This window comes from Orbicella faveolata, unplaced genomic scaffold, assembly GCF_042242905.1.
Source record: "Orbicella faveolata isolate gen_17 unplaced genomic scaffold, um_ofav_v1 contig_24, whole genome shotgun sequence".
NCBI lineage: Eukaryota > Metazoa > Cnidaria > Anthozoa > Scleractinia > Merulinidae > Orbicella > Orbicella faveolata.
The window spans coordinates 28,029,831-28,057,272 of NW_028301552.1; the positions used below are offsets into that span (position 1 = coordinate 28,029,831).

Genomic DNA, 27,442 nt, shown 5'->3' on the forward strand with positions numbered 1-27,442 from the left:
ACGAAAAACTCTTTACTCGGTCTTTAGATTTTACGCATTTTTTTTAAGCAAATTAGGGATGTTTTCCAGTTTCAAGTACCTGTAGCGCAAAGTCAGACTTTCTGGACTCCTCGTAGAGTCTAGACAATCATGCTTGAATCGAGTAGCAGTTTGAATCTTGAAATATTCACACCAGAAATGGACTAGGAAGAGAGGCGGTAATCAAATTTCTCAGAAGTCCGAGCCCAGACATTCCTCAGTCGAAAACACCTGCCGGGAATTGGGTTCCAAATTTGCATAAATGAGAAGATACCTTTTTTGGGGGGGGGGGGGGGGGGAGCGGGTGAGAAATAGCCTGTCTTAAATACTGGACGCGTGAAGCGACTGCCTCCCATAGCTGCTACTTTATTGCAAGACCAGACCTCAAGTTAACGTTTTTCTACCGCTGAGAGCGCCCAAAAGTAAATTAAAGGTATGTTTAATTTTAAAAAGGACATGAGGTACCTTCCATAACGTCATGGTCATGGACTAACTAGTGACGGCAACCTCAGACACTTTGTCGGTGCAGAATGGGTGAAAACTAAATGAAAGATACGCCGCCCTTTTTCAAATAAAAAGTATATCAATACTGTTTTACCAATATTGTGATTTAGCACAACCTAACTTGTTATGCATGTGTTCATTTATTTTCTTTAAAACGCTGTGACAGCCGGGTTGGAAAGAAAATAAAACACCCATCTTCATCTGTATGTTGACGTTCAGTAGCTTTGCACAGCGCTTCTCGTTTTCACATATAGCCTACGGAAAAGGGTGCTTTAGATCACGCTGGAAAATGTCCGGAGAAGAACCATGATACACGTAGGTGAATAATTTTATGTACTTTATTTTCCTCAAGATATGCCTCAAGATTACCTTTCCGGTTGTTTGCGCATCTTTAATGGAACTCAAAATTCTCAACTTAAATTATTAAACCTTGTGAATATATATGGGTAATTAAGCGACCAAAGAGGCATTCTGTTCTTAGTGGTATAAATTCAAAATTTATTGAGTCCACTTTATGGCGGAGAACGCACGAGACCGCTAATGGCGAAAAACAAAATGGGAAATCGGATTTTCAAATGAATGTTAGTTCGCTTCTAACTTGTAAAAACAGCTGCCCTATACACACACACTGTGGGCAGGAAATGACTACATTAACAATAAACATTTAGAAACCTCCGGCTTAAAGCGCCTCCTGATGAAAATTTGTATTTTTCCTTATTGCACGGGTTTCGAAATTGCGCTTAGAAATTAAAGCGGGAAAATGCTCCTAACTGTATTTAACACCCATTTAGCGAACGTACAACTTCCCAGTTTCATTAGCGTTTTCAAATCATTCTGAGATTTTTTAAAATAAGATATTAGTTTTCTGTTTTTGTCATTTTTTAGGTGACAATAAAACAACGATTTTTAATTTCACAGACTTATTTTGACAGGAACCGTGCTGCCTTCTTAATTGCAAGAGTTATATAAGGGATGCAAATTTGGATTATCAAGTGACAAGTATATGCTTATGAGCGAGTCCACAGCTAAAATAGTTCAGCAAAGCTGTAGAATTAGGTAAAACTACAGCAAAACTCAATTAGCATCTAAAAGTATTTTCCTAATTTCCATAAGGTATATTTTGTATCGTTAGGAGAAAATAACATCAAATTTCAGTTTTGAACTTGACAGCAACGTCTGCCTTCTTAATCCCAAGTGTTATATAAGATGCAACTGACAAGTTGCAATTCAGTTTCTCTGAACGGAGCTCTCGTTTTTTTTACGATATCTGACAAATGTCTCGCCTGTTCACTGGCTGTTTTTGGTTGCCAATAACAGTCGTATTTAGAGCTAGTACAGACAAATAGATGACGTCAAAGGATGCAGATCTTGAAAATGTTCCCAAACTATTGAGTGCGTGTTCAGTATTGTCATTTCCCGAAATAGGAGACCAACTGCAAAACGGGGAATATACTTCGTGCATGCAGGCTGAATGTCATAGTTAAATAAGTCAGGCGATGAAAGTAAATTTGGTTGAACAACGGATGATGTACGACCCGTTCAACTTATGACATTCATCTGTGAAGTATACTAATCTAAGTGTCAAGTTCTTTAAAGCAAGAACCGCCCCATTTAAGCAATAGACCCGGCACTCTTTCTATTGGTTTACTGGCGCAATAAACCACGCGGGATGTTGGGAGAACACGAGAAAAGCTTGTAAATCACGAGGCGAGTAATTTACAAGCTTTTCGAGTGTTCTCCCAACACCCCAAGTGGTTTATTTCGTCAGTAAACTCATGGAAAGAGTGGTCTGTTGCTTTTATGAAATAACTATGGAAAGAGTCTGTCAGTGAGAGGAAAACTTATTGTACTTTCGTGAGCAAGTTGCTTATTCTCATTAAATTCATGAAATGACGCGGCAAACCAATCACAGCGACTGAAAGAATGAAAGCACAGACTCCGCGCCGGACTTGAAATCCGCAGAGCAAAGCGACGAAAACATTTCACACTGAAAAAGTTTTAAGAAAGGAAAGGAAAGGGTTATCGGTGAAAGGCAAAAAGCATATTAATTAACTCAAAATTATTCTGACGGGGAAATGCAGGGATTCGTAGGTGGAATCGGTCATCACGAAAGTAAAAGGCTGTACGAAAAGTGTGCAGGCAGTCCAAACTTCATGTGCTTGGCGAAGCGATTCAACGCAGTACGTGTTTAACGATAACTTTTCAAAGTTTTGCGAATGGAATAAAGGTCAGTAACAGAAACGCTGCTTCCGTAATTTATTCAGAATTTATTTAATTATGCTGAAGGCTATGAAGTCCATGTTTCTCTCTGTGTTTTGCTAAATGAAAACTATTGCTTGAAGGCTAAGCTTATCGAAATCAAATTCATTTATCGTGTTATGAATGCACTGAGCTTAAACTCAAAATTTCTGATAGAAAGAAATCTTTTCCCTAATTTTTTGACAACCCAAATTGATCAGTAAAGCCTAGCTGACTTCGTCCTCCACAGACCGCGGAGAGCACCGAAATAAGTGTTTAAAACTTCCTTAGTCTTAATCTCAAGCGTAACTGGAGTCGGCGTAAAAGTTTTGCCGTGGAAAAAAATAAAAAGCTTTATATTACGACCAGCCTCTGGTCCAGTTTCTCCTTGCCATGAGGAGCTTTGCCCACGAAAAAAATCTATGCAAATTAGGTTAATAATAAGCCATGGGTGTGTTGAATCCACCCATGGCTTATTATTAACCTAACTGAAGATCGAAGTTCGCAAGTTTTGTACGATCGAGGTGTTATTTGTCACATTTGCGGTAACACATAATGACACTAATTTAGTTACAAAGCCCGTCCAGCAGCATTATTTTTCTCATGTGGTCCGCAGCTTTGTACATTGTCACGTTTCATGAAATGGCCGTAATAATATTTATTAAATGTCCTGAAATCTCAAGTTAACATATAAGAATGAGGTAAGACTCCAAACTTTCGTGTTTGCGGAACAAATACCGCTAGCAGACCAGCTTCCCTATGGAAAAAGAAAAAAAGAGGCAGATGTTATGTTAAGCACGAAGATGATTCCTTTCTCAAAATATAGAAACAACTCAAAATACGGACCTCTCAAACAAGGCAAGAAATGCTAGGGTGCAAGCAGGTGAAATAAATAAAGCAGAAAAGGTTAGCATTATCATTCTGCTCGACAGATAACAACAGTTCAATCAAGAACTGACTAGCCAAGTAAGACGGAATTAGCTAAAGCGCGAGGTTAATATTCTGCCCGACAGATAACAACAGCTCAATAAGAACTGGCTACCCAAGTAAGACAGAATAAGCTAGCGCGCGAGGTTAATATTCTGCTCGACAGATAACAACAGCTCAGTGAGAACTGACTACCCAAGTAGGACAGAATAAGCTAGCGCACGAGGTTAATATTCTGCTCGACAGTTAACAACAGCTGAAGAAGAAGTGACTACCCAAGCAATACAGAATGAGCTAGCGCGGCAGGTAAAAATTCTGCTCGACAGATAACAACAGCTCAATAAGAACTGACTACCCAAGTAAGACAGAATAAGCTAGCGCGCGAGGTTAATATTCTGCTTGACAGATAACAACAGCTCAATAAGAACTGACTACCCAAGTAAGACAGAATAAGCTAGCGCGCGAGGTTAATATTCTGCTCGACAGATAACAATAGCTCAATAAAGAACTGACTACCCAAGCAAGACGGAACAAGTTAAGCCGAGTTAAGTATGTATTTAGCGCAAAGTCAATCAGATAATTTGCTTCATTGCGACATATGACAACCGTTCTCACAGAACTCTCTTCTCTGGTTTAGGCTAGGAACGTACGAAAATATGAAAGCTCTCTGATATCAGCACATTTAATAATTTCAGTGCAACTTACCACTGCAGTCTTTTCCTTGTTGCATGGCATTGTAGATCGGAGGATTGATGGCAATGCCGCGCGGAAATTTCCCGCCAAAAATAATTTAGTCCGACATGAACAATGATCATCGAGACAAAAAAACACGAAATGCATGCCTCGTTGTCTTAACCCAAGAAAACGTCATTTATTCCAAGACCTGGCTTTAAGGATTCGGACTCGTCTATACTAGCTATATAGCTAGAAAAATATTGCAAGGTAAACTGCGAAATCTTGACATCATTCTAACATAAGAATGTGGCTCAAACAAAAACAGAATATACTCGAAGTCATGTTCATCAATCGAAAGTGCCGTGCGCCATGTATCCCTATTTCGCTATGCCAAAATTAAGACTAATGATCTAGTAATTACTGATTTCAGTCTTGTTCGGCATTCATACATATGTTACCACAGTAGATTTCTACTGGCTGTTTTCGCCATAATTGTCATAATTATTTTGGTACAAACCGGCTTCCCTTGACGCGACGGTGTTGGCAATGTTTCCACAGAAGAAAAATGTCATAAAATTATAACCATCTCTTTTAAGCCCCACAATGAGCTATTCTGGCGGTTTAGCAAGGAGAGTACTATAACAAAGATGCGACAAACGAATCACTGGCTTCAAGCATGTTCGCAAAGGCAAAACTGCGTGACAAATAAAAGCATGTATGGGGTCCTGTTTTATGTTACATTTCCTGGCGTGCGATGATAAGTCGTGTACAAGATTAAAAGACCTCCTGGAAAGAATTTTTTTAGAGGGTAAGGCTCCTCATGAATTTCGATGTATATGTTGAATGAAAAGATATTCGTGTTATTGATATCTCAGGCAGTAAAAGGGAAAACTGTTAATTACATTTGTTATCGCGAGAGCTCGGAGTTCTCTAGTTCCCGCCTGGAGTTGCTATAGATCGGGAACCGTGGTTTACCGGTACAATAGAACATAGGTTTAGCAACTCTATTGATCAATGAGAGCGTGCGTAGTATCTCAGTTATTTTATAAACCCATATAGGAAAGAAAAGGAAACTCATGAACTGATTTTCTCATGGTTATCATGGCTAACGCTATCGCTTGTGGGCGCGTACGACGGCGACAACGACGGAGTCGCGCAAGATGGCGGCCATACTCCAGCTAATAGGTTGACAGCGACATGCACTCTCGGTTTCTAGCGCCCCTCTTTGATATTGGAAATCCGCGTTATGGTCAATTGACACCTGTCAAAACAAGGTATCTGCTGACCAGTATCACTTTACCATATCGCGGGCTCAAGTTTAGAGCTTATCGAGGTCACGTGCTTTTTGAAGTTGACCGCTAACCAAGTGCTGGTTTTTTTTTTATTGGATCCCGGGCTCATGTCAGGTCAACTTGTTGTAAACAGGGCCGGGTTATTCGGAAACCGGTTAACGTTAACCCAGGATTATAAAAGTTAACCGAAGTATAATTTTTTCTTGTATACAAATGTTTTGCGCTGCTTTTGTTTTGAGTATTCTGAGGACCTTGAGATTATTCAAACTCAAAACAGAAGGCCAAACAAAATAAAGGGAAAACCACACCGTAAAGTTACAAAACTCAAATTAAATTTTCGCTTACCCTGGGTAAGCTTAATCGGGCTTTGACAATCCAGCTCAGGAGCTCCGCTTTTAGGCTTGTCTAAATTTATATATTATCTGTGCTCGAAGTTGATGTAAGTGGTGCTGAGCTCACATAAAATGAAATAGAATAAAGGTTTATTATAAACACTTCGTTTCAGCAATTACGTTTCGAGTTTTTCTACGTTATCTGAAGCTTATGACGGTTATGTCCGAATTATTTTTGGTAAAGAAATCCAGATTCTTCAGCTAGCCGAGTATTTTCTCCCGACAGAATTCTTGCGTAGTGGCCGTGTCTGGTGACCCTGGTCGATCAAGCCTGGCTATCTGCGTCGCTAATTGTCTCGCCAGCTTGTTGTATAGGCAACAATTAACTAAATGCTGGGAAGGGGGTTGCGATGGACCAGCATCCCATTCGAGTGGTCGGTATTCCGACTCACTTAATAGGCCAGGGAATTCGGGATACGCTTCGACGGCACTGGCTTGAAGCAGACTTTACCTTTTACCTTCCCCAGAAGAGTTTGACCAGTTTGGTTCTCCTTTACTTTAAAGAAAATTTACAACAGGACGCCACCTTTTTGTGCGTGTGTCCTCTTATTGATGGCGAATTCCGTCATAACTTTGTCAAAGGAGTCTGTACTTCCACTTCATTGTCCAGGCTAAGTTGGTGTTTGCTACGCTAAGAATCAAAATTAACAAGCATGTAGGGTTCTATTTCAGATGCTATTTGTTCTCAATGTTAAATCCTAGACGATAAACGCCTGCTGTCATTCTTTGTTGCAGGTAGCTGTCTAATTGTGCTCTCCCGATGATTTTCAACAGCTGGAACCTGTTCTGGAGTGTGTGTTTTGCAGTGACAGCTGTCATAATCATCATTAGTAACTCCCTGTCAATTGCAGTTCTTCGCAAGCAAAAGCTTCGCAAACGTTGTCATTACCTGTTAATCGATTTGGCAATAGCTGATCTTCTGGTTGGAATATTCGCAATTCCTATTTTCATGATAACTGTCATCCCTGAGGACAGACTAGTGTCAACACTAGTACTTGATTGTGTTGATATGTTTACAGGCTTTTGTTCCATTTTCACTCTGGCTGTGATCTCTCTTGAAAGACTTAACGCTATTGCTCGACCACTTCAGCACCGAACACTTTCCTCGCGCGACTACACCGTTGCCATAGTAACACCATGGATCCTGTCGCTTATTCCGACTACAGGCAGAGTGTTACTTGGTTCATTCGTCATAACAATTCGCTCTTTCGTAATTGTTATCATTATCAGCTTATCAACTCCTTTGTTGATAACTTGCACCGCTTACTGCGTCATATGGAGGAAGCAAGCTTGTCGAGTACAAGATGGAGTCGGAACGATGGGGAGAGAGGCTAGGCTGTCGAAGACATTGTTCTTGATAACGGGAACATTTGTTTTGACGTGGCTGCCATTTGAAGTATTGGTCAGTGTGTTCCATTTGTGTTCGCCATGTACGAAGGAAATCCCTTATGTGGTCTTGGTGGTAATTAAGCTGCTTCATTTCAGTAATTCTTTTATCAACTTTATCATTTACTGTCTCAGAATACCAGATTACAGAGAAGCCGTCTCAGAAACATTTTTCAGATGCAAATGCGGTCGTGCTGCGCATCGTGAGCTTTATCCCTTGGCTGATAGTCGAAAAAATATCAAGCTTACTTACTTTTCAGGTGCACTGACTTTGGAAAACTTCGGTTACTCCTGATCAGAACGTATAACGGAACGACAATGTCTGAAGATTTAGCTGTTCATGCCGGGTTGTTGGAAAGCAGATTAGCACACAGGTCGCAATTAAAAAGTTGATTAAGATTTTCATGAGGACACTATCGCGGCGATTTCGCTGTATTTTGGCGAAGACACCATTGAAATGATGACCGAGCACCTTCTACCTTTACGAAATATATGAGCTGAAATGTTTCAGGAACACCAAGATAAAGATGCTCAGTGAATTGTGGAGGAATGAGCACATTATTTATTTAGTATATAGCTCTTACCCCCTTATATAGCTTAGTGAAATCATATGGTATTTAAAAAAAAAAACTGTAAATAAAACGATAAAACTAAAATCAAAGTTGAAGCTAAACCTGCCACGTAATGTCACGTCATGTCATGCCATGTCAAGTCAACATCATAATGTCAAAATTTCGGATATTTGAAATCGTGTTATTTCGGATCGATATTTAATTCAACTCGACGTGTTGTAAGCTCTCTCAGACTCATTAATAAATCATTACGTTTAAACAAAGAAAATCATGATCGTGGCGGTGTCTCGATATACGAATATCTTAATTAATATAGATTTTTACCATTTTAATTCTCCATTTCTCCTTAGTTTTAGTTTCGATTGAGAAGATATATCAAACACTCAAGGCGCTGTTGGACCACATTTCCAAACGCCTCGAAGGTCGTCAAAAATACTCCCCTACGCGTCGTATTTTCAACTCTTTTCTCGTTGATTGGAAATGCGGTCAAACTCGGTCTTTCGTGTTTGATATATTACTTTATGTACAGTATTGGGTTTGAACCAACTGCAGTATAATACGCAGTTAATCATATCCGAGCCGATCGCGTGTTTGTGTGAGCTAGATTTGTAATGATTATATCACCGCTCATTCTTAGCTTAGCAGCAGTGTATTTGTCCTAGTGTTACATGTAGTAGACACTTGTCGTTGTTGTATGTCTTAAAGGTATGTCACGAAGGATTATATCATACTTATTGTACATGCTGATTAAAATTTACACTCAAACATTGTGTCATGATTGACTGGATGGCTAGTTAGTGATATATTTTAGCCACTTTTTGCAAAACGTTGTGATCCTGATAAACGGTATTTAATCCTATTCAGACTCCAGACCGCAAAAGGGAAGAAATTCAAACTTATGTTTTTAATTTTATCTACTATGACATTTTCCATTCTAAGACCATTTTCTTATTCGAATAGAGTCATCTTTCTTTTCTTCGGTATCGTGCGATTGGTTTAAACGCGTCACTTGACTGAATACTCCCCAACTAAAACAGGGTAGTATCCGAGTGATATTCCCCAATTTTCAAAACCGCGCGTGTTCCGAAAAATATTTCAAGGATAATAAACACAATAATCTCCATTTGGCGCGAAAATATCTATATGTTATTTGCCGGCTGGGAGGTCCGTATAGTGAAAAACTGTGATCGAGGTCTTGAAAATGCTGCCCGAGGCCGTGGGCCGAAGGTGGCATTTTCAAGCCCGAGGTCACATTTTTTCACTGTACGGACCGACCCTTAGCCGGCAAATAGCATGTTTATCATTTTTTCCCTGCAGTAAATTGGTTTTACAGATTGCATATGGGTTTGTTTACGCAACTTTGTCATTGAATCGGCTTGCGCGCCGTCTGCTAGCGATTTGTAAAAAATCTTTGCAACGAGCGAGTAACTCAGCTCAGAGAGTATAGACAAAGAAATATGTATTAAAGAACATTTTTTTTTTCGAACCACTTTATGTTAGTTGCACTTATTTCACCAGTTAAGTTCTCTAAAATTTGTTTTTGTGGTATGAAATTTCTGTCAGTCGTTGCTATTAAAATCACTTAAATCAGAATTTTCTACGGTAAACTGAATAGCAGAAAGCGAGGAAATTCGTTAAGTGTATTCCACAGAAATTCTCTCAAATAAAGAAACGATCAGAGGTAAACTAGACTGAAATTGACTCAAATTTTACGGCGAGAGTAACAGTAGTAATGCACGTTAATAGGGGCCGTAACCAATCAGCGTGCAGGGATTGTACCACGTGACCAAGATTTTCCCATACATTCTTTTAAATTTGAAAATCCAAGATGGCGCTTTGGTAGCAAAACATGGCGCCCGTGACGTCACACAGTTCGCGCATGCGCAGATAAGGTGTAACATGAAATCGAGGTTATCACGTGCATGTCCAAATAGGGCGCTAGCCAATGCCTGAAATCGAGGTTCGTGCGGGTGTGATAAAAGGGGTTTGCGTGAGTATCGAGTGAGTATTGTTTTTGTGTATCGACAAGAATGAAGCTGCCATCAGAGGATAGCAAGGCGAAGGAGGAGAAAGTTGCTGAAGAGGTGTTGCAGCACGACGCAGACTTTGCATCGAAAGTGCTGGATACCATTCATGAGGGTATTCTTGGAAGGATAATGAAGAACGCTGTTTCTGACGCCATGGATGTCATCCTGAATAAAGAAGTGACGAAGCTGGCGGATGAGGTGATGAGGTTCCGGAGAATCCTGTCTGATAAGATGCTTGCTGACCAGACAAGATCGTTTAAAGACCCTGTGTGTTTGGAGAAGTTGCCGGATGGATTTTTGGCTGGATGGAAGGAGTGGAAGGGCGATTGTGCCAATAGAGAAGAGTTAGCGTACCAAGCATTTGTTAATGAAATTTCACCACGACAACCCACAGAGTGAAAAAACATTTATTAACTAATAAAGATCCTTTAACGAGAGAATATACAGGGTTTGCTGCGTGATATTTTTCATCATTTCTAGGGCTTGCACGTCATGGGTTCCCAGGTGCACGAGGGATAACATCATGGTCTGGGGGGCGATAAATTCTCCGTGAAGGCCAGAGGAGGATTCGAACACGCGTCCGAAGGGCCATATGTCGGAGAGGTCTTTTCTCAGGTACCACGGGTAGGGAAAATGTTGGGCTAGGAAGAGGAGCATGACATCTTCGTCTGGGTGTGGTTCATCTAATTTGATTTTACATGCCAGGGGTCTCTATGAAAAAAAATAAAAATTTTTTAAGGCCACGACTCATTTTTAACCATGAGACCATCGAAGCGCTTACCTCTTTAGGACTTGGTTTTGGGTTAGCGAATGACATGAGTCTGAAAAATGGAACAACAACAACATTTTTTATTGTACACAACTTAATTTTTACATAGTGGGACGTGTGCAAGATCCTAGTGACCTGCGCCCTTATTACAAGAACGATTTGACATGATTGACACGTGACAGGGCTTCTTTGACATGGTTTCCAAGAAAGATGGCTTCGTAACGCGAGGTCTCGTAATTGGGATACATGCCATAGATGGCTCCGCAACAGGTTTTCCAGACGCACCCAAGTCCCCAGGCTTCTCTCAACTGTCCCTTGACGGGTTCTATTAATTTGTCGTGGGTCCCATTTTTACTCAATTCTAGTATCGGTCTGCGGCAGCACGGTCTCGTTTGCTTGCATACATAACAATGGTCGTGTTCCATGTCTGAAAAAATTTCATAATAATTGTTGGTAGACGTTTCGGACCCAGTCTACATGAATCACTAGATCATTTATGTCGTCCCCGTCGGCGACCCCCAACCTCTCTTCGAGGAACAAAAGATCTATTGCGTCCAGAGCCACCCCGATGAAACCTAAAAGGTTTTCAAGGTCACCGTACAAAGGGGTCTCTTCTTCGTCCTTCATCCACTCACTCACTCGCATTCTCAAGGTGTTTAACTCAGTATTACAACGCTCTAACACTTCCATACTAACTTGGTACGTTGAGAAGCCACAGCAACGTGACGGTCCACAGTCTTCTATAATGGGCGCACATACAAGTTGAATGACTTAGAGTGAAAGTGAACGGACAGACTCGCTCGTTTTATACGCACGGTAGGATAGCGTCCAGTCTACGACCGGGGGGCGTGGTTGGGGGGATACCCCCTATCCCCCGGGTCTACTCAGACCACGTGACTTCTACTTGAGTTGTGATTGGTTTATGGGTTACTTCATAAAGCGGATCGACCTCGTTCGCTCTTCACTCTGAGTTTTTGAGCGTCACTATGGCCCTTAGAGAGATTGGTCTGCAAAACCACGTGCCGATAAAACCTGACGTGACCTACGATGAGGCGATCTATATGATGGACGAGGCATGGACCCGTTTTTACGAAGCGATGGATTTCCCGATCCGAGATTTGTTGTCGGGCCGTCGGTGGTTTATCCGTTTTAAAAACTCGAGCCAGCTCGAGGTGATGTTGCACCAGGTCCTGTTATTCGTGGACGAACAGCGTGAGAATTGGACACGTATCAGGCGCCAATATCGTGTTGCGGAGAAAGTGTTTGGCAGAACTTTGTTTAATGCCATCAGGGCTATTCGTAAGAACCTTGTTTGGAACCAGACAGTGAAGCCGCCTGTAGACAGGATCACGTTTCACCGAATGATGTTGTGCTACGGTTTCGAACCGTTTCAGTCCAAGTGGACTCGAAGACAAAAGAAGACTGCGAGACGCTATGTCAGTGTCATTGACTTTTATTACAGCACATTTAACAAATGTAATCAAGTGACAATGAGATCTATGATAGATGCAGATGATAGGTTACCTAATGTGTAGAAAAAATAAAAAACGGAGTGTTTTTTAAAAAAACTGTGTCTGTGTGAATGGGCGGGGCGAGGTTTCGATCCTCGGACCTCTGGGTTATGAGCCCAACGCGCTTCCACTGCGCTACCCTGCCATTCTTAGTTTGGGTTCTGTCCATGAATCAGTATGTCTTGGGCTATCCCACGTGGGTATTCGTCGATCCATTGAAAGAACTTGCAGTTACGCTTGGGACACTTGAGATAGAGCCTGTCTGGGTTGGACTGGGAGTGGGAGGTGGCTAAGACCAGTGACTTGTTGCATAGACATCGGAAACGGGCTGGGTCAATGTTCCTGTAGCATGGGTGGGTCTGTTCGTCGACACGTTGCAGGTACGCACTCACACCTTCCCTAACACCACAGGTCACATAACACTTGGTGTAGAATCGTTCAGAGGGACATCGGTAATACTCAAACCAGGTACCCCCTTCTTTGGTTTTCACACACCCGTATTTCATGGGTACCATACAACGTGGGCAGATGGGAACTTGGGGGGTCATTTGGTTCAGGAACTGCTCGGGGTCGAATTCCTCCAACACTTGTACTTCGGTTGATTCTCCTCTGTGATCCACTTCAGGCGGTAGTTCTATGAGGTTGTCTTTCTTGAACCTATCGAGTCCCAGGGGTTCCAGTACTTGCATGGTTCGAGGAGGTGATTCACTGATCACGGTCAGGCATCCACCTTGAATGGCAGGTAGCTTTTCAGGGTCTATATGATGAAATATAGAGTTAGTATCCCAACAAGGTGTTTTCTCGTAGCATGGTTTCTAGGACGTGTCTGGTTTTTCTAATGTTTTTGAGTGTCAGTCTTTGCCTTCGCCTGGCATGGTTACTTTTCATTTCGCATTTGACTTCTTGGCGTTTGATGGAAAAGGCGCTCAAGGGTTCCGAGAAGCCTTTGAGAGCGACGGTGGTCCAACTGACTGAGTCAGGGGTGATCTCTTTGAGGAGGACGCGTTCTTTGAAACGGAGTCTGGCACGAGGTTTTTTGAATAACCACCTATCTAAAGTGGATTGTAGTTGTTTACCTCCTACTTCTCTTTCCACTCTCTTGGGTAACATCAGTTCCAGTTTCTTTTTGGGCATTTTTTTCTTTTTCTTGACGGGTTCGACGTGTGAATCCATGACTTCTGCTGAAAAGTGACTCGTGATGGAATGTGTTGTGCGACTTTATAGTCAATTTGGTGACCCAATCAGAGCCGTGTCATGTGATGGTATCATGTGCCTGTCTTCGTTATGATTGGTGGAGTGAAAAATGACACGTGTTCAGTGAAAGTACGTGTACGTCTCGCGGGTATAAAAGGATCCAGTTTGGACACAGCGAGTCATTCTCGACTTGCTGTTGACGCAGTGATGACCTGTAGGATTTTGGATGAGAGAGACGTGCAAGAGATCCTTGAAGATCTTAGACAACAGTTGAATCGAGCTTCTGACGTAGTGGATACAATCGAAAAAGAAGGCGAAAGACCGTTACACGCAAGGATAATTGAATTGGAATTACGTCTTGTCTCTCCTTTGTACTATAGGCTCCAGAGGCACTTGATTGACTGGGGTGTGCGTAGTTGCTATCCTCATTTGTCGGGCTTGGAGATCACGAAGCGAGCGGATCGAGAAGGAAAGAAGTTTAACGAGTTTGTCTGAGTGTGTCAAGATGAATTACTATAGCAACTCGAACCAGATTCGGGACCTTGTGGATCAGATCGTGGATCAGAAGGTACACACTTTAAGAGATCTCGATGCCATTCCGGATGTCCGTGTGGACCTGTACATTTTTGACAATCTCTTCGAACCGTTAGGTCAAATACCTGATAGTCTGTGGTCTTTTGAGCTCTTGATGAGACGCCGTCCTGACTGGGGTGGTACTATTTTGGAGATGATGAAGAAGAACGAACACGTGTTTTTGTTCTGTGGTGAGTGGTGTCGCGTGATGTACAGAAGTGGTATCGGTCAATTCAAATTCGTTCATTGTCGTGATCCCGTCCTGGACGCCGAACGTGCCTGTTTGATCGCCACGAATCAACTCACGTACAGGATGAGCGAGGCCATCCGTGATCTGTTCGAACCCTTGCGGTTCGCGCGCGATCTATCACGACGGGTGTTGGAGTCAGACGAGAGTCCCAGGGTGTCAGAGTTACTGACTTTCAGAAAGGGAGATTACAGGGAAACGTGTCTGAAGTTGGAAGAGTTGATCTACGATATCATGCATCAGCGTAATCTGTGGAAGGATCGGTTTTTCTTTAGTGCCATTGAAGCGGATGAGGATGACCTGTGTCGTGAGTGTAAGGAGAGTATGCGACAAGCATTCTATGTGAAGGGTAACGAGGCTGAAGCCCTGAAGTGGAGACCGGGTAAAGGGGAATGTTGCTGGAAAAATTGTAGATATTATGCCATGGATACCTACGAGGAAGACTGTGATAATGAGTACGCACGAGATCTTAAGAACAATGAACATGTTGATTACTTTACAGATTCAGACTAAGTCTTTTCTTCGCCTTCTTTTTCGTGTTATCCAATCAGAGGTGTTGTTTACGTAAGAACCAATCAGGCACGACGTTTTTGTACCTATATAATAAAGTTTGAAATAAAAAATTGGATTCAAATCATCATGTCTCATGCTGTGAGTTGGTTTATCTCGAGAATGTGCACGACCCTAGCCGATCGATGGTGTTGGACGACCTTGTGTTACAAGTGCGCTAGTGTCTATGCACGATACGGGGTTGAGCCCGTACCCTGTGATGTCAGCGATTCGCCCTTGGATGTGTTTGACTATACAGACGTCGAACCCAACGTGATGCGTTTTGTCGTTTATATCTTGTGGTTGAAACGCCAACCCGATTCATTTAAGAAGTATCTCGAGGTACGTGAGCAACGTTTCGAGTTGTGGAGACAGTGCGTGTACAAACTTTATCGACTATGAAGAAAGGTCAAAAGAAGAAGCAAAAGCCGCTTTCGACAGGAACGTTACTGGGACGGTATCGGGATCCTTCAAGACCCGGTAGTCTGGGGGGTCTGTCGCGATTCGCTAAGGCCAATAAGATCTCGGTACCCCGTGCAAGAGAGGTACTGCAGCGTGATTTGGGGTACACGTTGCACAAACCACGACGTCGCCGGTTTCCCACCGCCCCTGTAGTGGTGTTCGGCATCGACGAGCAGTGGACGGCAGACTTGATCGAGGTGGGCAACATTGCCCGGTACAATCGAGGGTATCGTTATCTCTTGACTGTGGTGGACGTGTTTTCCAAGCACGCCTGGGTCCAACCCTTGAAGAGCAAGACGGGTAAAGCGGTGACTGAGGGCATGGCTAAGATCCTGAAAGGAGGTAGAAAACCCCTCAATCTTCAGACGGACGACGGGAAGGAATTCTACAACAAGACGTTTCAGGATTTGATGAAGCAGAAAGGCATTCATCACTTTTCGACTCGGGGTGATACGAAAGCCAGCGTGGTGGAACGGTTCAATCGTACCCTGAAAGAACGTTTGTACCGGTACTTCACCGTGAAGAATACGTTGAAGTTTGTACCTGTGTTACAAGATCTAGTCCGAGGGTACAATCGATCGTATCATCGCAGTATCAAGATGGCTCCAGATCAAGTGACTTTAGCCAATAGCGATGACGTCTGGGAGACTCTTTACGTAAAGAAAAAGGGTAAAAAATCGAGACGACCACCACCACTCAACGTCGGGGATCGTGTGAGATTGAACAAGAAGTTCCGTCAGTTCAAGAAAGGGTATTTACCCGGTTGGACCGAGGAGGTGTTTGTGATACGTAGGGTGCGTCCTGGGAAGGTCACCACGTACAAAGTGGAAGAATGGGACGGCACGACGGTCGAGGGCACGTTTTACGCGCAGGATTTGCAAAAGGTGAACGTGAAAGACGACGATTTGTTCCGCATCGAGAAGATCGTCAAACGAAAAGGGGATAAAGTCTTGGTGCGCTGGAAAGGTTGGCCAGTCAAGTACGACAGTTGGGTGGATAAAAAAGGCTTATACGTGACCCAAAAGCCCAAGACGAAACAATGAGAGACTTTTACGTGCAGTTGATGAGCAATGCAAGCACCAGCGAGTTTCCTGACAACAAGGCCAACAGTTTCAAGAACCGTCTGCCGAACCCGCTCCTGTTTGAGTCCGACAAGGAGTGGAAAGTGGGTTTGAGTAGTGTTTCTTATCCGCCTCCACCCCCTCGACGTTTCGCACAGCTGCCTCACCGACCCCACCTCTTCGAAGACGACGACAAACTTTTGGAATTTAAATGGAGTATGGAATCACAAACACAGAGTTCCGACGGTAACTGGTATCCTAATCCCTACCGTAACACCTTTACCGTCTGGGGGTCAGATCTGCACGAGGACCGAGTCAAAGTCACGAGTGGTAAATCGCTCATGCGATACTTGGTGGGTCGTTACCAAGATCGTCTGACGCACTTCATGGAAAATGAAAAAGAAACTCTACGCACTCCCGACGGGAAGAAGTACTACGCGGTGTTTCGTTGGGAAGGGGACTCATTAATCATCGACAATACGGATACCTTCCTCGAAGAAACTCCCGGTAACACAGTACTATTGCGTCCGAAAATATGGTTTGGTCCTGAATTGGTCAAGAAACTCAAGTGGGTGGAAAAGCCTGGACTAGCCGATTACAAGTTGAGTCACCACGTGATTAAACTCTTCAAGGACGATGTGGTGCCCGCTTTCAAAACCGATTGGAAGGATCAACTCAACGTGCAATCCACAAATTTTTGGAACATCACGGACGACGGGTCCTTACAGCTCAGTCCCTATTGCAATTGGCGCTTTGACTATCTGGACGAGCTCTACGAGCAGCACTACGGTGGTGACGTCAATGTAAGTCCGAGTATTCGCTCACCCATGTACTTGTATTCGAATGTAGGTCGCAGCACGATCACGGGGAATCGCGTGACGGACCTATTGAGAGAAGTCCCTCACGACCCTGACAAGGTGACATTCGAACCCACTCACATACAATATAAACCCGTACGAAGCAACGTGATGGATATATTGGAGGTGCAATTGGCCGAGAACGATGGAAAACTGGTGGATTTTGCATCGGGTGTGACCTCGGTGACATTACACTTTAAGGATGGGTGAGTCTGAATTTTACGTGCAGTTGAGGAGCGATGCCAGCACGAACGAGTTTCAGGACAACAAGGCCCACAGTTTCAAGAACCGTCTGCCGAACCCGTTACATTTGAGAGAACCGGGATGGAAAGTGGGTATCAGCGACCTCTCGTTTCCGTCCACGACGCGTAAGATGGACTCGAAACAGGATATTCTGTTTCAATTCTGGTGGATCGATATGGTGGATGGGTCTAGAGACATGTACATGTGGGTCATTTTTGTGCTGCGAGAAGGTGATTTGGACTTCACGCCTAGGACAGGTACCGAGTTCATGAACGCGATACGAGATCGATACCTGTGGAGATTGAGAGATCGAACGGATGTTGGTGCGACCATGTACAAGAAAAAGAGCAACGCGAGTGATCCTGACGAATTGCTGTACACGGTCATGCGTCGTGCCGAGAAGGGAGAATGCGTCATTGACAACTCGAGAACGAGCACTACTCTCATGATGAATGGTGATACCTTGTATCCACGGATGTCGATCGGTCTCGAATTGGCCAAGAAGATGAAATGGGTCAAGATGGGTACGTTGGATAACGGACAACCTGGTTACGTCTTGGGACCCAACTTGAGAAAAGAATTTCCCAAGGAAGTCGTACCCAATGCCACGGACTTGATCGTAGGTTCGAATCCTGACGACGAACTATTTTACAAGATCGACTCCCTAGAGTTACATTTGAGTTGTTTCATCAATTGGATGTTCACGGACCTGGACCGTAGTTACGAAGAGGCGTTTGGTAAGAACCGTCGTTCTTTGTTCGTGCATTCGAATGTGGCACAGAGTATGGTGACTGGGGATCAAGTCAAGGATCTGTTGAAACAAGTTCATTACGATCCGAACGTCGTCGACTTTCAACCGAGACACATCCTATATCTACCTGTGCGATCGTCCGTCTTTGACATTGTTGAGGTGCAAGTATCTGAGGACGACGGACAACTGGTGAACTTTGAATCGGGCGTGACCACGATCACGTTGCATTTCAAGAAAGGATGAGCTTTTACGTCAGCTTACCCAGTCACAGCAGTAAGGGAGAGTTTCCTAAAAACGTGTCGAACCATTTCAAGATCAGGTTGCCTAATCCCATACGCCTGGAGGGACTAGGATGGAAAGTGGGGATGAGTAGCATCTCCTTGCCTGATGCTCAAGTGACGCTTTTTCCCTTGTCGAAGACCGATCCTGACGATAAGAAAGTCACCTTGGCCTCTTACGCGTGGCGACGCCTATTCGGTAGCGGACATAATCTGGGAGCCACCAACTTCGATACGGATGATCTCAAAGCGGTGTTCCAAAACGTGGATGGAGTTGGATTTATGAAATCCATAATCGCCTATTTCCAGAGACAACGCATCTTCGCGGACAATGGACCCAAATTAGGTTCCAAATATGTCACGTCTGATGGTAAAAGAACCTACGTGGACTTCAAGTGGGAAGGCGATGAATTGGTCACACGCAATGCTGATACCTTACGACCCATCACAGACCTGCCTGCATTACACTTCAATGTCGACCTGGCTATTAAAATGGGGTGGCTCGTTAAGAATGGAAGTTTGTACGAACTTGGACCTAACTTGCAGATCGAATTCTTCAAAGATGAAATTCCTGACATTGGCGTCGTCGGGGACTTACACGACTCGGATGGATTACCCGTTTTTTGGGTAGTAGAAACAAAATCATCGGGAGACAGTTTTTTGAAACTCAGCATCTATTGCGATTGGCGTTTTCTGAACCTGAACAAGGCTTTCGAAGTCGTGGTGGGGAGCATTTCGCGTTCCCTGTTTGTGTACTCCGACGTGGGAGGAAGTAGCGTGGTGGGGAATCAAGTCACGGATTTACTGAGAGAGGTCAACTTGATTCGAAAAGGTGCCGGTACTCAGTATTTCGAACCTTACCACATTCAATATATTCCCGTGCGCAAAGACGTCCTCGACATTATAGAGGTGCAAGTGGCTGAGACAACTGGTAATCTGGTGAAGTTTGGTAGTGGCAATACGATCGTGACGTTACACTTCAAGAAATCATGATCGGTGGAGCACTAGTACGATTTCAGCCCGATAAAATCAAGCAATCTGGAGACGGATTCGGACCCATCTGGAAAGACGTCAAGAAACGAGGTCCTACCATGCTAAGAGACGTTTTGACCGAGGCGGCCATGGAGGGTGTGAAAGGTTTAAATGCAGGTGGTAAAGGAAGAAAGCCCAATTGGAGAGGAGGACTCGCAGGGGTCAAGAGAGGAGCGACAAGGGCCGTGAAACGTAAAGCGACGCAAGAGATCCAACGTGCGTTGTCAAAAAGAGTGAGAAAAGACCTCTTTGGAATATGATTCCCATATACTCAAGGCGCGTGAGACGTATCCCTGTAGGGGTACGTACGTATAAAGGTGGTTCGATCTTACGCGCACGCTCAAAACTTCCAAACTATCGTTGGGTACAGTCGGCGCTTAGAAGGAAACGACGACGTAGACGACGACGATGACGGACATAGTGGCTCATGCCAGGTCGGCGGGGGTTCGTAACCCTCGCCTGAACATGTTCAGTGTCCCTCCCACGGATCTAAGCATGGCGTCTCGCCGTGTGGTGAGAATCAACCCGTTCAATACGGGCATCAACCCTGTGACGTTTCAAGTCGACCCGCAGGAAGACTTTATCGACTTGAATGAGAGTTTCTTTGAAGTGGAATGGGGCGTCAAGAAAAGTGACGCTTCGAATCTGCTGGCTGCCGATGTCATGGGACTCGCCAACAATATTGCCAACACCCTCTTCAAACAGATTAACGTGAGATTGAATGGGACTCTCATCAGCCCGCAGACCGATACTTACCACTACAAAGCCTACCTAGAAGCGCTGTTGAACTACGACCGAGACGACGGTGAAACGATCCTGGCACCCAACGGGTGGTACAATTGTCTCGGCGTGCCAGACGACGGAGATGCAGATCAATTGACTGCCAATAAGCTAAATCCAGCTCACAATGATTACAAAGCTCTGCCTGAAGATCTCAAGAACTTGGTCGATGCGCGAGTCCAGTTCTTAGGTGGAAAGAGAGTAACTCTGAGGTTCAAACCTTACCTGGAAGTGTTTCATCTCAGCAAGTTAATGGTACCCGGCGTGCAGATCCAGATAGACATGTACTTCAATGACCCCGCTCTGTGGACCATCAGATGGGGCGGTGCCGCTTCTCTGAGACTGACCGAACCCGACGTGAATGTGAGATTATTCCTGTCTCAAGTGAGAGTGACTCCCTCGGTGTACCGAGAAATCATGTCTACCATGAAAAGTGGAAGAGTGGTCACTTACCCCACAGTGAGAGGTGAAATTCGTACCTACTCTCATCCAAGCGACGATCGTCATTTCGAGTGCAACAATCCTTTCCACAATCAGCTACCTAATCGGTTAGTGGTGGTGTTGTTGAAACAAGCTGCCTTCAATGGAACCATCACGGAGAGTCCGTTCAATTTTGGAAGATTCAATCTCTCCTCCATCAAACAATTGGTGAGAGGTGAAGAATACCCCTACGAGACCCTGGAGCTCGATCACGATGGGGACGAAAAAGATCAGAGAGGCTACTACAGATTCCTCCAAGCCTCTGGAGCCTTGTGTCGTGGAAAAGGAAACATGGTACGAAAAGTGGACTGGGGTCACGGCAAGAGATGCAACCTGTTTGTATTTGACAACACAGCCAACGGATGTTTGGACAGTCCAGGTTGAACCCCAAGCAGTCAGGCGAGCTGCGTCTGATGATCGATTTTGGAGCCAACCCTGGAGAAAACCTGACCGTCTTGTTATACGCCGAATTCGAGAACTTGCTTGAAGTCAACGAGAACCGAGTGGTCACCTACGACGTGTACCAATGAGATAAGAAAAAATGGAGAAAGTAGCATTGAATAATTTACAATTGGATCATTTGGCACGAACGAATCCGTCACTCCGATGTGTCTTTTACGGGACGGTCCCTTGCGATCGTCTTCCCAGGACATTGCCTCAAGAAGGACCGACCGCTTACATCGTGAACACGGACCCTCACGACAAACCTGGCATGCATTGGATCGCTTTGTGGGCCGACAAGGACAAGTGTGAGATCATGGACAGTTATGCCCTGCCGTTGGATGCGTACGGAACCGTCCAACCTCTCCAAGCGTGGTTGGACCGTCATTTCAAGTACCATATTTACAACGGCAAGAGTTTACAGTCTCTGTTCAGTCAGAGTTGCGGAGACTACGCCTTGATGTTCCTGATCGACCGAGCCGAAGGTCGTGACATGAACTCGTTCTTGAGTCGTTTTAAGAAAAAAGAGTTTGTAGAGAACGATCGTAAAGTAGGACAGATGTTGAAACGTTTGATCGTGGACGAGTTGACCTGGCGCAAGATTTGTAAAACCCCGTGTCACCAGGACACGTGCGGTTCATTTAGAGGAGTGCGTCATTTGTTATAAAGTAATCTGTTTGAAAAATAAAAAGTGTTCAGATAAAACACCGAGCGTCTCGATACACTAGACCATTTTTAGAGATCATGGAACGACGCAAAGCGTTTCAATTTCACACTCCGTCGAGTTTGTTGATAGCGGGCCCGTCCGGCTGCGGCAAGACGGTGTTCACCACCAAACTGCTCTTGGAGAACGGTGACTTGTTCCGAGAACCGCCCAAGAGTATTCAATACTGCTACGGCTCTTGGCAAGAGGGTTTCCAAAAGCTCAAGAATGGCGGGGTCAAGTTTCACGAAGGCATCCCCGACAGCGAACAGTTACCCATATGGTTTCCTGTAGGGGGTGTGTTGGTCCTGGACGATCTGATGGACGAGGGTGGCAACGACAAGCGCGTGTTGGATCTCTTCACCAAACACTCGCATCATCGGAACATCACGGTGATTTACTTGTGTCAGGATCTATTCCCCAACGGAAAATTCGCCAAGACCATTTCCCGAAACGCGCATTACATTGCTGCCTTCAAGAACCCTCGTGATCAGTTGGGAATACGAAATTTACTTCTGCAATCGTTTCCCACGCAATGGCAGGAGGTGTTGGACACGTTTCGCAAGGTCACCGATCGACCTTACGGTTACATGCTATTGGATCTTCATCCAGCCAGTCAGGACGATCAACGCGTCATCAGTCGAGTGTTAAAAGACGAGGGATTCGTACGATGCCATCAGTTTACATCATGTTGAGGAGCGAGGTCGAGTGGTTTCCGCTATTCATTCACCTGTGTAAAAACAGGCTCAAATACATCATGAATCCCAACGAGCTGGACTACGAGCCGATGAGACAGGTCACCGAATGCGAGAGTTACCGTCAAGTACGATCCGTCATCAACGCATATAATGGGGAAGGTTTCGATTATTTGGTTCATAAGCAACGATAACTCGCCGAGAAGAAGATAGCAAGAGAGAGAGAGGAGAGATGAGCTCTATCGCCAGTGACGAGTTCAACCTCTCTGCTCTGGACGATTATTCGCCTTTGGGGTCTCCATTTCGAACGAGTACTCCCGTTCCCCCTTCACAACGATCGGAACTGGCGACACCGCCCCTGCCCAATGTCTCGCGAGTCGGAGTAGGCACTGCGGGCGCGTCACAGACCAACGTCCCGGCGGGTGTCGGTAGCGCTGTCCCAGGACCCTCGCGCTCCAACGTGACCGTGGGTGTCGGTTCAACCCGAATAACAGCCGCCACACCATTGGCAAGACCTACCAGAGGAGGAAAACGACCTAGACGCGTCCCGCGTCAAAACACGCCGACGTCGTCCAGTGATGCTGGGAGCCGTAGAAGAAGTAGCGCCAGTGGTAGCGGTGGAAGAGGCAGAGGCAGAGGCAGAGGCAGAGGCGGAGGAGGCGGTGGAGGTGGAGGAGGCGGAGGAGGTGGAGGAGGTGGAGGAGGTGCAAGTAGTAGCAGTGACGACTCCACACCTCCTTCTCGAGGGGGTCGAAGAAGAAGGCGAGGAGACCGTGTTCTCAACCAAGCAGAGATGCAGCAACAACTGGAAGAGATTTTGCAACAACAACAACAAACGGCCGCAGGTCGTCGCATTGCGGGTATCACGACCACCAACACGATCACGACCACCTATAAAAACGGACAACGTCCTACCGTGACACGCAATTCGACCAGTGTACGTAACTGAGATAACAACCATGAGAAGACGCAGTATTCGCAATAAAAGGAGAAAGCAGTGGGGTGGTGCTATTACAGGTGCCCTGTCCACGTTAGCACCGGTCAGTAAAGGTGCTGCCTTGGCATTGGCTAAAGCATTGGGTAAACGCGCCGCTAAAACAGGAATCCGAGTTGGAGGGGCCGCAGCCCTTGGTGCGGTCAGTGCCGGTGTGGGTCAAGGGGTACGACGACTGTTGAGACGTAAGAAAAAAAGACGACCTCGACGATGAAAAAAAGTATACGCACTTCGGTCTGTCTATTGGATGAACCTTTCACCACCGTGGTGGAGTTGGACTCGCTGAAACGTTTGGACGGATTGTATGCGTTCTATCACAAGTATTGGTGGTGTCGGAGACAGATGTTTGATCATCACAAATTGTGTAACGCCATTCTCAACGGACTGGCCTTACTGTTTGTGGCAGCAAGTATCGTCTTGGGATCCGTGTGGAAAGACGGGTACGCGGTGGTGGGATTGACTGCTTTCGCCACCTTCCTGAAAGGATGGAACGATTTCAAGAAGTATTCGTTCAAGATGGACATGTCCAAGTTCGCTTACACGACCTACGAAAAGACGCTGACCGAACTGAGGAACTACGCGATGATCGGTGTGGATGAATTGGATGGGTTTTTGACCAAGATGCAAACGTTGGACGACGTGGTGACGGATTTCACACCTCCCACGTACGACCGTTACGTTCTAGACTACGACACACGATTTCATCACGTACCGCTATAAAAGTGACACGTGATAGACTCTTGTACCTCATAACATCATGTACGTAGGACGTAGAAGAACGTTGAAAAGGAGGAGTAAGAAGATGATGATGGGTAAGAAGAGGAAGATGAGTAAGAGACAGAAGGGTGGTATTTTTCCCTTAGCAGCTCTCATACCCGCTCTGATAGCCGGAGGTAAAGCCGTGGCGTTGGGTGCCGCGTCAGGGGCTGCAGGTTACGGTGCCAAGAAAGCACTCGAAGCCGCTACGCGAAGAAGACGATAAAAAGAGGTTGTACAATCCACCAGGACTCACACAATGGAGCGGTTACGACGACAACGTCGTTTCTTGACGGACATCCTGAAAGAAGCCAATCGAAAAAAACGTCAACGGATGTTGCAATACGCAGACAAAGATCAGATCAACGCCATCAGCGAGATGGTTTTCAATTTGCTGAAAAAGAGGATACCCATCGACGCAACGACTTATGGGAAACTGAAAAGACATAAAAAGGTTTTGCGCGAAGTGGGTAGACGCAAAAACTCCCTGAAGCGTCGAAGAGAGCGTCTCTTGAGTCAAAACGGTGCCGGGTTCTGGAGCGGATTACGCGGTTGTTTCAAAGCATGTTGTGTACGGTGAAAGGACGTAGTGAAGACGGTTACCCTTTGGAGGGGATCGACGTCGTGCCCAATTTCACACCGAGAGAAGACGAGTCCAATACCATTCCTAAGCTCGTGCAGCTGTTGCAAGATGCCAATCGACGCGAAGCCCGATGGAAAGACTCGTCCGAGTACTGGGGTAGAAAGTACCACGCCCTGTATCAAGAGTACATGGCTTTAAAATTCGATGACTTTTGCCAAACCTGTCAAACGAAACGAGATACCACGCCGCCTGGTGGGTGCATCGAGTTGTGCAGTGAGTGCGGTAAAGGCAAGCAAACCGTTCAAAGTCTCAAACTCGAGTTGGAAAAGAAAGACGAATCCATACGGTACTGGCAAGACTGTTACGAGACGGCCTTGAGAGAATTGTCCGAGTTTCCTGATACGGCCCTGAGTCAGGTATGAACGAAGTCATGATGGTACCCGTTCAAGATTTCAATCGATTGCAAGATTATTACAAGGGTCAGATTACAGAGAATGCCTTGTTGGACAAAGCGGGTCGTTTGGCCGCCGAAGAACATCTCATCTTGAAAGACAGGCGTATTCCCGACAGCATGGCCGTCAAGATGGCCAAACCCCTCGCCTCCGAAGAAAGTAAACTGGTGAAACGTATACGGACGGGTAAAAGCGGTCCTATCTCGTACCAAGGGACGACACAACCCGAAGGCATGGTTGACGCCCCCGTCGAAAATCTGTTGAAACAGATCCTCAAGGGAGCCAACAAAGAACAAGCACCCCCCGTGATCATCAAACAAGAACCCCTTTCCACGACAGGTCTTAAAAAGGAGCTGAAAACGCCCCAACCTACCATTCAATCCAAACCCAGCAAGAGGTCGTCCAAGAGTTTAAAAGGGAGTGTTAAAAAAGCAGCCCTTTCTGCAGGAAGAAAGCAGTTACTGAGTTCACTCGGTATTGAAGACGACGACGGTGGTTACAGTCCCAAAGGCAAGGCAAAGAGGTACAAGAAGGCCAAGAAGACAGAGGCAGAAAAGTTACGAGAAGGGTGGGAAGATTGGGACGCCCCCGTAAGACGAAGACTGAGATATGACTCGGATTAAGAAGAAAAAAACACCCCCTATGAGAAGAACACGACGTCGTCAACGAGGGTATGGGATCGACATCCAAAAATGGTTGGGCAAGACTGGGATCGAGTTTCATTGGCCCGGTTATCAGTACATGGGACCTGGTACCAAACTGAAGAAACGTCTAGCGCGCGGAGACCCCGGGATCAATCGTCTGGACCGACTGGCCAAACAACACGACATTGACTATTCCAGGGCCAAAAACTTACAGGACAAATGGAAAGCCGACACCAAGATGATCAAAGCCATCGACAAATTACCCGGACGTAAAACCATGACAGAACGCATTGTTAAGAAAATCATGCAAGCCAAGAAACGTTTGAAATTGTAAACTTTATTGTTGTTGTAATCATTAAAGAAAGTTACACTCTTTGTTGTTGTTGTTTTTTAATTCAAGACTCACACGCCATACCATCGTGGTACAGAGTATCAGAGACACGCGAGGTCACAAACAGTCGTTCGATCCTTATTTGGTCCCCGTACGTGGTCGAAGATATGAACAACAATCTAAACCTAAGTCTGGGTATGAAATTGTACACTCTATAAGGGGTGTTGAAATAAAACATGCGATACACTTCCATGCGTATGTGATCGTACGCAATCATAGGGAATGGCAGGAACTCGGTGCCGTGAATGTACAGGGGGCTTCGCCCCTCTGAGTTCAGCACAAAGTTCTCCAACTCGCGATAGTAATGGAACCACACTGTGACCGGAATGGGATATCGCAAGTGATTCCACGAACGCGTCAAGGAATTGTGCGTCTCAAAGGGTCTTCCCGTGTCTCTGAAATGCAAAAGGTCATCCCGAATTCTTTGACGTTGTTCATACACTATAAAAGAAAAAAACATAGTCAGTTCCATAGGCCGTCCTCGTTGTAAATAGATGGTCCTCCAGGAAATGGTAATATACAGAGATGCTGAATCACAATATTCCTTAGTCCTTCCACGCGTCTAAAGAAGAGTCTGAACCTTTGAATTCGAATCAAGTTAAAGGTCGAGTAAGGAGTGTTGAATATGAATAGACGGTACAAAACATTCCTGATCTCTCGTGTCGGTTCTACGGGGAGATGCACGCATCCGTGCACGTACATGATTTCATTCGTAAACAGAGTCACGAAATTTTCTACCATGACATAATAACATTGCCAAATGTCCGGGTCTACGTCATACGGCAATTCATGCCACATATACGACCCCTCGTGATGACAGCGTCTAGGTCTATCCTCACTACGATATCGAGTCAACTCTTGCATAAATCTAACTAAGCCATTCGCACCTGACGGTAACACGAACGGATCGATATCATCATCCCCGAGTTCCTCATCGGTTTCCAGCACGATCTCAGACTGATTAT

The 27,442-nt window shown here is 45.1% G+C and overlaps 3 protein-coding genes and 1 pseudogene across 3 annotated transcripts; all 4 read left to right on the plus strand.

The window, feature by feature from the left end:
- Positions 1 to 318: 318 nt before the first annotated feature.
- LOC110065432 (beta-1 adrenergic receptor-like) lies at positions 319 to 8,769 on the plus strand. The gene is made up of 2 exons (XM_020772567.2): positions 319 to 451; positions 6,782 to 8,769. Exon 2 carries the CDS (start codon positions 6,807 to 6,809, stop codon positions 7,725 to 7,727), a length of 921 nt encoding a protein of 306 aa, XP_020628226.2. The 5' UTR covers positions 319 to 451; positions 6,782 to 6,806; the 3' UTR covers positions 7,728 to 8,769.
- Positions 8,770 to 14,908: 6,139 nt separating this feature from the next.
- LOC149111193 (uncharacterized) lies at positions 14,909 to 17,464 on the plus strand. Its single transcript, XM_089292399.1, has 2 exons — positions 14,909 to 15,854; positions 16,493 to 17,464. Exons 1-2 carry the CDS (start codon positions 15,273 to 15,275, stop codon positions 17,462 to 17,464), a joined length of 1,554 nt encoding a protein of 517 aa, XP_089148525.1. The 5' UTR covers positions 14,909 to 15,272.
- A 2,492-nt stretch (positions 17,465 to 19,956) lies between these two features.
- LOC149111194 (uncharacterized protein F54H12.2-like) lies at positions 19,957 to 21,892 on the plus strand (annotated as a pseudogene).
- Positions 21,893 to 22,003: 111 nt separating this feature from the next.
- On the plus strand, positions 22,004 to 22,803 carry LOC149111195 (uncharacterized). Its single transcript, XM_089291927.1, has one exon. The coding sequence runs from the start codon at positions 22,004 to 22,006 to the stop codon at positions 22,655 to 22,657; it is 654 nt and encodes a 217-aa protein (XP_089148053.1). The 3' UTR covers positions 22,658 to 22,803.
- The last annotated feature ends 4,639 nt before the right edge of the window (positions 22,804 to 27,442 follow it).